Source organism: Petaurus breviceps, unplaced genomic scaffold (assembly GCF_028583685.1).
Source record: "Petaurus breviceps papuanus isolate PSGF00001 unplaced genomic scaffold, PetGlider_PUasm1.0 139, whole genome shotgun sequence".
Classification (NCBI taxonomy): Eukaryota; Metazoa; Chordata; class Mammalia; order Diprotodontia; family Petauridae; genus Petaurus; species Petaurus breviceps.
Window position 1 is genome coordinate 13380359 of NW_027185697.1, and position 10370 is coordinate 13390728.

Sequence of the window (10370 nt, forward strand, 5' to 3'; positions counted from 1 at the left end):
TGATTAAAACCAAGAATCACCTACACAGCAAAACTGAGTATAATGCTTCAGGGGAAAATAAGGTCATTCAATGAAACAGAGGATTTTCAAGCATTCTTGATGAAATAACCAGAGCTGAACAGAAAATATGACTTGAAAATACAAGAAGCAAGAGAAGCATGAGAAGGTAAACAGGGAAAAGAAATCATAAGGAATTTATTAAAGTTGAACTATTTACATTCCTACATAGAAAAACCATAATTGTAACTCATAAGACTTTTCTCAGCATGAGAACAATTGACAGGAATATATGTGTGTGTATACATATGTATACATACATATATGTATGTATAGGAACATGTAGTATGTATAAATATATGTCATGGTATGCATATATATGTGCATGTATACATAGAGGGCACAGGATGAGTTGAATATGAAGGGATGATATCTAAAAAATAAAATTAAGAGGTGAGAGAAGAATATATTTGGAGAAGGAGAAAGGGAGAGATAGATTAGGGTAAATTATCTCATATACAGAGGCAAGAGAAAACTGTCATAATGGAGGGGAAGAGCAGGAAGGTAAAAGGGAATGGGATAACCTTACTCTCATTGAATTTGGCTTAAGGAAGGAATAACATACACACTCAATTGGGTATCTTACCCTACAGGGAAGTAGGGGGGATGGGATGAGACGGGGGGGGGGGAGAGGACAGAAGGGAGGGTAGACTGGGGGAGAGGGTAGTTAGAAACAAACACTTTTGAAAAGGGACAGGGTCAAAGGAGAAAACAGAATAAGTGAGAGGTGGGATAGGATGGAGGGAAATGTTTTGCGTGACTACACATGTACAACCTATATTGAATTGCTTGTCTTCCCAGTAGGGGTGGGTGAGGAGGGAAGAAGGGAAAAAATCTGGAACTCAGTTTTAAAAACAAATGTGTATTTAAAAAAAGCAATTTATAAATGAAATAATAGAGATCTTTGGTTGATATTTTGCACAGTGTAGATGTGAACATATATTTAAGTATCTCACCATAGTTTGTTTTTTTCACTTTTTTGAAATGACAAACTATGAAGAAAGACTCCAAAAGCCTTCAGTGAGGAGAAAGTAGGGCAGACACTCCAGAGGGGGAGTGAGGACCCCGCTGCTGCCAGAGGTTCCTTGTATAACGAAAGTCATTTTCCTTTGCCAGGTTTCTTGGGATGTTCCCATGGAGACCTTGGGGAGTGGCCAGAGAGGAGGATGGGTCAGTGTGTTCTATAGACAGGTGCAAACAGTCAACTGAGCTGTGCAACAGCTGAACAGTCTAGAGCGCAGGTGAGCGGAGGGAACAGCACCTTCTTTGGGGAAATCCTCTGCTTGGAGCCTAGAGACTGAGCAGGCAGGCATTCTACTCCCATTGGAAGACCTGGTCCTGGACGGGTATGAGAGGACTGTGTTATTCTTTCCCCCTGTCTCCAGCTACGTTTGTTCCCTTGAACATCCCTGAAGGGCAAGTCTCTGAAGGGCACAGGGCACATCTGGAGCAGTCAGAGTGCCGAATTGGAGTTCCTTTGTCCTCCCATCAGGCAGTGTCCTGTCTGGGGTTCAGAGGCAGGAGGTGGCTTTGGGAGGAAAGATGGGAGTGATTAAGGCAGGCCAGGAGGGAGCTGGGGAATAGGGAAGGCAGAGGCTTACTTGGGTTTCATCCACAGGGTCCCTACAACATAGAAGAAGCAGCATCTATGGCTCCCTGTCAAATCCGCAGGTACCAGGACCGGGACTGGCATGTGGTGAGGGCCATATTTGCAGAGGGAATTCTGCAGCAAGGTGTTGACCACTTCTGGCTTCAGCTGAAACGGCCCAGAAACTTCCTGCTCCTGCTGGGAGGCCCTGGGGCCCTGCTCCTTGGCTCTGGCTCCCTCCTCCTGTCTCTCCTGGCCATCTTGGGGCTCTTGGCTATCCTGTGGCTGGTTTCTAGGTATCCTTTCTCCTATTATGTAGACCACAGCCTGCACACTGACCTGTGGGACATCAGGGCATCCTACCTCAATGACAAAGGATCCTGTTTCTGGGTGGCAGAGTCAGGTGGTCAGGTGGTAGGCTTGGTGTGTGCCTGCCCAGCACAAGAGATTTCAGAGGGGCACAAACACCTGGAGCTGTTCCACTTATCTGTGAGAAGGGATCACCGTGGCCAGGGCATCGCCAGGACCTTGACTCAGACTGTGCTCCATTTTGCCAAGGACAAGGGGTACAATGGTGTTGTCCTGAGCACTTACAGCTTGAATTATCCAGCAAGAAGACTGTATGAGAGTCTTGGCTTCTGGAAATCCCATGAAGCACTGAATACCTCAAAATGGTCCATCAGAGCTCTTTCTGTAACTCATTACAAACTTGCCTTGTCCCCCTCTTCCTGAAAGGCCCTTGGCCCCACATCAGTCTTTTTGGCTATTGGCAGGTTGGTTTCTGTAGTCACTGATCAATAAAGGTTCTTCACTGACCCGTAACCATTGACAGCTTCTTAGTTGCAAAATGTCCTCTCAAAATGTGCTTCTAGGATGAGGGACAACATTACAGAAGTGGTTTATATTAAAATGCAAATGTGGGAGGGTCTGAATCATTATATTTTAAGTGTTTTAAAGGAAGATTTGGTCTTGCTAATGAGTAGGGTCCTATACTGACTTTCTAGAAGAATGAGTTCATATCCTGCCTCCCATACCAACTTGCTCCCTGACCCTCGGAAAATCCCCTAACCTCTCTGACCTCAAATGTGAGCGACAATAACACCTGTTGTGCCTGTCAAAAGGCTTATATGGGAGCTTGGTAGACTTCAGGGACCAGACCAGAGGATGATTCTGCCCCCAGATAACTGTTTGCTGTGAATCTTTATGCAGCGGACTGTGAAGCTTGGTCAAGTGGGGCAATGATAGGGTTGAGTTGGATTCAAAGAGCATTCATCAGAATGCCCACTCTGTGAGAAGCCCAGAGCTAGGTACTAAGGGGAAAAATGAGAACATGATGGGAGGTGTTTTGTCAGGGGAGTGCCAGAGCTGGCTGTCATGGCTGAGAGCTTTCATTTTCAGTGATGATTTACCCCTCAGAAATCAGTAAACATTATGTATTAGGGCTACATTTGTTTTGTTCATTATCTGGATTTTACAAGGGGGTGGAGAAAATGTTAGTACTGTTGACTAAACTTAAAAGTGTGCTCCAAAGTACTTTTTCAATTTTTGGAGAGCTAGGTGTTAAACTCTTCCCAGAACATTACTGCTTAAAGCCCAATCAAAAACAAGGCAGACCTCTGCAAGTCTTACCTGCAGTCCCTTCATCCCCACATTACTTTGAATTTCCTTGCTTTTTAAATAGGTTTTTAATTGTTATATTATCTCCTTGATCTCCCCCCCAATCTTTCCCTTGTCTCACAGAACTTATAATGAATTAAAAAAAAATAAAGGTGAGAAAAAAAATTAGCCAAACAAAATGACCGCTTATACAATATTCTACATCCAGCGACCCCCACCTCTGCAAAAGCATGGGGAAAAGGAGGAGGTGACTTCTCATAGTGTGTTTCTTCAGGGCTCAGCTTGTTCTTTATCATTTCACAAAATTTAGGGTAGTTTTGTGTTTTTTCCATTTTTATCAATGTAGTCACTATGAGGGCCTGCATTTAAATCCTGGTTCTGTGACACAGCCCTTTGCCATCTTGGGTGGCAACATTCAAGTGCTTAAAATGTCCAAAGTGCTTCGTAGACTGTATATCCTTTGAATCTCCTAAGTCAGGGGGCAGCTCCCGCAAAGTATTCTTGTCCCCGTTTTATAGAGGACAAAACATGACTTTTAAAACATTTAGAGGTTGGTTTTTTGAATTTTTAAAGTTTCACATTGTCTCCTTCCTTCCATCCCCACACAACTCTAGAGGCCACCATTTGACACAGACGTGTGTGTGTGTGCATTGTGTGTGTATATATGTATTTGTGCACACACACATATCTATGTGAAAGCATGCTATGCGTACTTGTATTCATCAGCTCTTTCTCTGGAGGTGGAGAGCATCTTTCTTCACAGGTCCTTTCTAGGTGATTTGAGTCTCTACAATGCTTAAAACAGCTTGGTCATTCACAGCTGTTCTTCAAACGAAAGTGCTGTTACTGTGGACAGCGCTCTCCTGGTTCTGCTCGTTTCACTCTCCCTTACTTCATGCAAATCTTTCCAGGTTTTTCTAAAATCACCCATTTGTCATTGCACAGAAGAACCATCATTTAAAAAGCTAGGAGCCTGCCTCTGGTCACCACGGCAGTGAATGTCAGAGGTGGGATCTGAGCCCCGTATGGAGCTGCCGTGTCCATCATCCTGTTTACTATGCTCTGTGTTCACTGCTCCTGGCCTCGGTCCCCTCATCTGCGAAACAAGCAAGTTTGGTTGTGTGACATTTTAGGACTGGGCCAGTCTAAAGTTCTCAGAATCTGGTAAAGGCATCAGAGGAGGCACAAGACAGCTCCTTGGGACAAACAGAATGATAGCAAAGGAAGTGAGAAGCAGGTCTGCCAAATACTTCTTTTGATCTTCTTTGTTCCATCTTAGGAGAATAATCTTTAGGTTGTGAAGGTTAGAAGACATTTTGTTACTGCAGGGTGGGAGAAACTGCAAAGAGAGGGAGAAGTTGGGACAGCATCTGGCTGCCCTCAGGGGCTTCAGTGCCCACACTGAGAGACTCCTTTCAAAGCCCCTCTGAACCTAAGCTCAATGGGCCCCCTCTGCCTGCCAGTGTCTGGCTCAGATGGAGTGGGGGTGGGGGGGAAGGAAAAGGGGGAGAGACTTTTCCTGGGTTTTCTTTGTCTCCACTTCCTTGCTAGGAAGCCTGCTCAAGCTGCTTCCCAAGGAGCAAGCCCGCTCTCTTCTTCAGACTGTTTCCTGGGTCAGAGGCTCTGCTTTCAGGAACCAGACCAAAGTTACAGGCCAAAGGAAGCTGAGGAAATACATCTGGGGTTCTTAAAGGGGCAGGCAGGTCCTCTCAGAGACAAGGGTTGGAACTAGAGAATGCTGAAGGATCCCTGATCAGGAGGAATGGGAAAATTATTTGTCTGAGTTCATGGTGTCAGGCTGATGAAGCGAGAAGCATTTATTAAGCACTAACAGTTTACCAGGCCAGGGCAAAAATTAAAGTCCCTGGATCTCAAGGAGTTTACACTCCGTCTAGAGAGATGTGCACACATTATAAGCAAATGAAAAATCAACGCCAGCTAATTGAGGGTTAGAGAGGACACTAGTCTTTATGGGGGTTTGAGAAGAGGGGAGGAGAATAAATAAGACTTTACTCTGTGCCAGGCTGTGAGAGGAAGATGCCTTTATTATGCCCATTTTACAGTTAAGGAAACTGAGGCAGGCAAGGTTAAGTGATCTGCCCACAGTCATACAGCTAGTGGTTTGAACTCGAATATTTCTCACACCAGGCCCACTGCTCTGTCCACTGGGCCACCAGATGCCTTGGTAACAGAACGGCACTTGGGCTGAGCTTTGCAGAAAGCTAGGGATCCTAAGAAGAAGAGATTGGGTGGGGGTGCATCCCAGGTACAGGGGACAGATAGGGGACAGTCCGTGCAAAGGCAGGAGATGGGAGATGGGATCTTGTCCATGAGGAGCAACAAGGAAGTGGGTCTGGCTCACTGGAAAAGTGCATGCTGGGAAACGCAGAGCTTCAAAGGCCAAACCAGGGTATGAGGGAGGCCCTGAAGGTACTGAGGAGGGAAGGGTTTTGGGAAGACCCCTCTGGCAGCTGAATGAAGCTGGAGAAGCAATGAGGAGGCCACTGTGCTCAGACCCTAGTTCGGCCACTTAAGAATCACTCCCTGGGCCTTGGTCTCTTTATCTGTGAAATAAGGGGTGGGGCAGGTGTCTAAGGAGAAAAGCCAGAATGGAAGTGGTTTGAGTACAGGCAGGACCTGCTGACACGCCACTCTGAGCAGGATGAGGGTGGGTCAAATGTTCTGGGAAGGGCAGAGAGGGCCAGTTAGCAGGGCCTTCCCTCCTCAATGAGAACGACAGGAGAGGATTCACCTGTCACAACTTCCAGAAATAAAACTACCCAAAACTGTCATTAAAATCATGCTAAAAACATCAGCTGATTCTCTTTTCTTTTTACTTTATAACACATCTTTGGTTGACATTCTGCAAATGACACTTTCTAATAATGTCCCGATCTTTTCTTCTTTGGGAGTCAGTTTGTACGTCTGTAAAAATAAAGTCACATGGGGCAGATTTAATATTTAGCACGACACTTTCTATTAAGGAACATGGCCCTATATTTCAAGAGTAATTCAAAGAATGTGGGGAGTAGGCCACTGGTCAATGTTTCTCTAAGGCTTGTGAACCCAGAAAAATTTTTCAGGGATTTCCCCACAGTCCTCCAGTCAGCCCTGCCCAAAGTTAAGTTGTCTAGAAAAAGCTTAAGGAAACACATGCTCCCTCACCACCAGGTGCAGAGGACCCAGAGGAGAACCTTTAACAATCAACAACCTTTAACAAGAAAACAAACTCTTTCCATCTCCTCACTTCTAGTCTGAAAACACAAAATTCCTCAAACCTTTTTCACTTTGGTGAGATCTGTTATCTCTGGAAGCTTGTCAAAGGAAACCTGATGACCATCCACCTGAGATATAAGATCTTCTGGATTCATTCGCTTTTCCCCTTCTTCAATGTAAACAATTAAAACTGAAGTGTCACTGTCTGAGACACCAAACTTCTTCAAGGACTCTGAAATCTGCCATGAGAACAAAAAGGTGCCATCAGGGCTTCTGAGCTGCCATGAATGAGCACCTCCCACAGCAGTGGGATGAAAAACATCCTGGACAGAGGGAAGGGGGACTAGAGCCTTTCCCATTTAAAATGGCCTCTTCGATTAAATGGCGCTCACAGTCATGTCTTGCCTTAAAGTGCCTTTCCTCCTAGTGAAGTGGGCGCCGCAAACTCATCAGCTCAATAACCAAGTTTATTTTTGAGGCCCACCCTGAATTGTTATAAATGTTGGGAGTGTGTTCCTGACTTCAACTGGACAGATTTGGGTGTGTCCTACCAGCCCCCCCACCCACTTTCTGCATATTTGTCAGGTCCTTAGTAAGCCTGATTCTGACATTTCAATGGAACACAACCTTTTACCAGATCTGAACGTGCTCAATTTCCAACCTGGCATGAAGCAGACAAGTCCCTACAGAAGTCAGTGAGCAAAGTGCCCTTACACTGTTGTTCGGGGAAAGGTTGAAGATAATTTCTGTGCACAGAGTCCTTGTCTTCATTTTCCCAAGCTTTTGGAGATGGACAGCCTTGTTGGCTGCCACAAGGATCTGAAAGGGATCCAGCACCTATAGAGGAGAAGGGGAAGAAGGACATGCTGAGGCCTTGGAGCTTGCTGCAGAGGGGCCCTGCTTGGGTTCCTGAATTGGAGAGGTGGAGGGAGGGAAGGAAGCCTCTCACTTTGTGGATAAGAAAACTCCAAGGTGGAGTTTCCCAAGGTCACTCAGAGAGTTAATGTCAGGGAGTCACCAGGTCTATGGACTCCCAGATCAGAGTTCTATCAACTAGCCAAGCATCAGGTCAGAAAAATCTGGGCGTGCATCCCACCTTTACTACCATATTGCTTCAAGATATTTGGTGTTTATTTTTCTCCTCCCAATCTGATATACATAGAACCTGACTCTGATTTATGATTTCAGGATAACAACAAAAGTTAAAAACACAACAGGGATGACAAAAATTAATAAAGTAACTTTACTGGAATGGAAAATGTTTAAAAAATAATATACACATATTAATATGATAAGTTTAGCATCATTTTAAAAGTCAAATTTCTTTTCCTCTTTTAAACAGATATAATTTTAGGGCTGCAACTTTCTTTTTGCTTTCCTTTTGTAATTTATAATTGATATATATTTGGGAGTGGTCTATTTTTAGACCAAAAGTTCTCTTTCTAATGTGTGTGATGTTAGAAGAGTTTTAAGCCAACCTTGAAGCTGCTTTCTCACTACACTGCAATGTCTATAGAATGGGGTGGTGACATAAATTAGTCATTCCTTCTAAAAGCAAACACTTACCATTGTAGCATTAATTAATGCTCCATCAATGCTACCTTCCATGGCCTTTTTTCTTAAATCTCCAGCATTTTTTACACCATGAAACAAGAGAAGAGTCACTGTGCACTCAGGAAATAGGTCCAATTGAGATGTGAATTGCATTTTCCACTGCAGCAGACAAAAAAAATATACCTAGAAAATTACCTCTTTTTAAAAGTTATCATAGAATATCATAGGCACAAATGAGAACAGCTCACACCCCCTCCCCCCAGTCTTAAAACTCTGACCCTTAATTTGCCTTCTCAGGATGAAGGCAATTTAAATCATGCTTCTTCAAGTCACGATTATTATCTTATCTATACAGCAAAATATATTGAGGTTAAATAAAGTTAGGTACGTGTCCTGCTCTAATTTGTGAAAGAAAAATCAATAAACTGTGGCAGCAAAGACAGCTTCAAATTCAGGAGTCAGGAATATCTGGTCCTCCTGCCACATAAGTGCCCCGGGAGAATCGCTTCACCTGAGCCTCAATTTCCTCACCAGTAGCTAGAATCTGACCCCAGAGCCTTCCCTTCCATACTGATCTCCAACTTATTCTGTCCTTCGCTTATTTCTACACACGAGTTCTGTCCTTGTCTCCCCCTTTGGAGTCTCCGTTCTGGAGGGCAGGGACTGTCCTCTTTCCTTTTGTATCCCCTGTGCTTGGCACATAGCAGGGGCACAGTGGGCACTTGGTGTAAGTGACCTATGTCACTTGATCCCATGCCCTTCCCACTGTGCTGAACTCCCCTCGTCCTGCACTGAGTCATCCGTAAAGCACTCTGCACACTTCAAAATGCTCCATAAACACAGGCAACTGTCAATCTTGTTGTTAATAAGTAACACGTTCCTGGGGTCTCCATTGTATAACGGTCCATGCACCTTTCCAGGTGTTTACATCAAAGAGGCTTGCTATCGTCCTCGCTGCCTTGTACTAGAGACCCCAAGGGAAAACGGGGGCTTTCTGTCGGATTCGTGGACTGCTCCACAGTGGTCCAGGAGCTCGGGTCCTGCGAGGGCAGATTTCTGGATGACCAAAGCCCTTACGCAGGTGGCTCAGGGCTCACGCCCTGCCTGCAGACTGCTACCCACTGGTGCCTGGCTGAACCTATTTCTCTGATGCTCATCCACAGCTCCCCATGCGCCCAGGAGGTCGTGCCCCAGGTGTATCCTGCAGGTGCCCATCTGTCTCTTCCGTCAGAGCGTATGCCTCCTGCAGGCAAGGCCTCCTTTCTCTGCACCCTAAGCACTTAAAGACAGTAACGGGCCCTGAGTAAGCGCCATGTGTGCTAGCTACTGTCTCACGACCATCAATGATTATTTCTCATTATCTCCATTTTACAGACGGGGAAACTAAGGCAAGGCAGGGGTGAAGCGAACCGCCAGTCTATGTCAGGGGCCAAATCTGAACGCGGGTCTTCCTCGGTCCGAGGCCGGCTTCCTCCGCCTCAATATCACGTCATTTAACTGCGAGCTTACGCCCTTTATCCAGGGCTGCAAATGTATCTGAAGTATCTGAAGCCCGCTCTCATAATTACTTCATTAATGGTCTCATTCATTCATGCACTCACCCATTCAGGGACCAGAGTGTTTCGAGCATTCCATGGAACGCTCGGAGCCGCCCTGGGAGCCCAGCCCCCGGGGACCGTCACCCTCACAACTCCCGCAGCCACAAGGAACCCACGCCCCCACCGCACGCCACCAATGACAGCCTCGAACTCTTCCCTGACGCCCGACGCCGTGACGTCACCCCGACGCCCGAACGCCTCCGCGGCCCCTGCCGGGCTCTGGCCGCTTCTAGTCCCAGAACGTCGGGAGGCCTCGGCCGGGTCTGAGCTCGCTCTGGTCCCTGCTCTCCAGCCTTTGGTGGCACCCTGCGCAGAGGAGGACTTACACAGCTCCGACTCGTTCCCTACTGAAACCCTTCCTGTCGGAAATGGCGCCCACTTCCTTTCTTACGACTTCCGGCGGCTCGCGCACGCGCCCTCGCTGCTAATGCCGGCTCTTTGGCTTCCATGTCCCGCCCCTTCGCGCTCTCTGGCTCTCGCTTCCGGCTTTCGGTTTCCGGTCGCGGGTGGCGTGTTTCTGCTGGGGCCCTTAGCTGAGTGTTTGTGTCCCCCTCCTCCGAGAGTTCCGGTGGCTGCCAGCGGACCTCGCCCGCCACTAGAGACTTAGCTCCACTGGGCCTCCATTTCCCTTTCTAACAAGAGAGGGGGCGGGGTGAGATTATGGCGTTTATTGAGCGAGCGTCGATTAAGCCCCAGCTGGATGCCAAGCCCCCCGCCTCCCGCCCTCCCATTTGTTCGGT

The 10370-nt window shown here is 46.6% G+C and overlaps 2 protein-coding genes across 3 annotated transcripts; one reads left to right on the forward strand and one right to left on the reverse strand.

The window, feature by feature from the left end:
• Window positions 1-815: 815 nt before the first annotated feature.
• LOC138145104 (N-acetyltransferase 8-like) lies at window positions 816-3398 on the forward strand. The gene is made up of 2 exons (XM_069066765.1): window positions 816-1403; window positions 1676-3398. The coding sequence occupies exon 2, from the start codon at window positions 1706-1708 to the stop codon at window positions 2375-2377; it is 672 nt and encodes a 223-aa protein (XP_068922866.1). The 5' UTR covers window positions 816-1403; window positions 1676-1705; the 3' UTR covers window positions 2378-3398.
• A 2681-nt stretch (window positions 3399-6079) lies between these two features.
• Window positions 6080-10110, reverse strand: TPRKB (TP53RK binding protein). Of its 2 annotated transcripts, none has more exons than XM_069066769.1 (5): window positions 9957-10110; window positions 8045-8191; window positions 7193-7315; window positions 6541-6717; window positions 6080-6187 (listed from the first exon to the last, which is right to left on the reverse strand). In XM_069066769.1, the coding sequence occupies exons 2-5, from the start codon at window positions 8183-8185 to the stop codon at window positions 6101-6103; spliced, it is 528 nt and encodes a 175-aa protein (XP_068922870.1). In that variant the 5' UTR covers window positions 8186-8191; window positions 9957-10110; the 3' UTR covers window positions 6080-6100. The 2 variants fall into 2 exon arrangements, with proteins under 2 accessions (XP_068922870.1, XP_068922869.1); XM_069066768.1 differs by lacking the exon at window positions 9957-10110 and adding an exon at window positions 9634-9883.
• Window positions 10111-10370: the final 260 nt, after the last annotated feature.

Excerpts from the sequence above, each read along its gene's own strand:
- LOC138145104 (XM_069066765.1), top strand. The coding sequence starts at position 1,706 with ATGGCTCCCTGTCAAATCCGCAGGTACCAGGACCGGGACTGGCATGTG.
- TPRKB (XM_069066769.1), bottom strand. The coding sequence starts at position 8,185 with ATGCAATTCACATCTCAATTGGACCTATTTCCTGAGTGCACAGTGACT. Across the intron at positions 7,316-8,044 it reads CATTAATTAATGCTACAATG|GTGCTGGATCCCTTTCAGAT; the intron begins GTAAGTGTTTGC and ends TCTCCTCTATAG. Across the intron at positions 6,188-6,540 it reads ATCTCACCAAAGTGAAAAAG|ACGTACAAACTGACTCCCAA; the intron begins GTTTGAGGAATT and ends TTATTTTTACAG.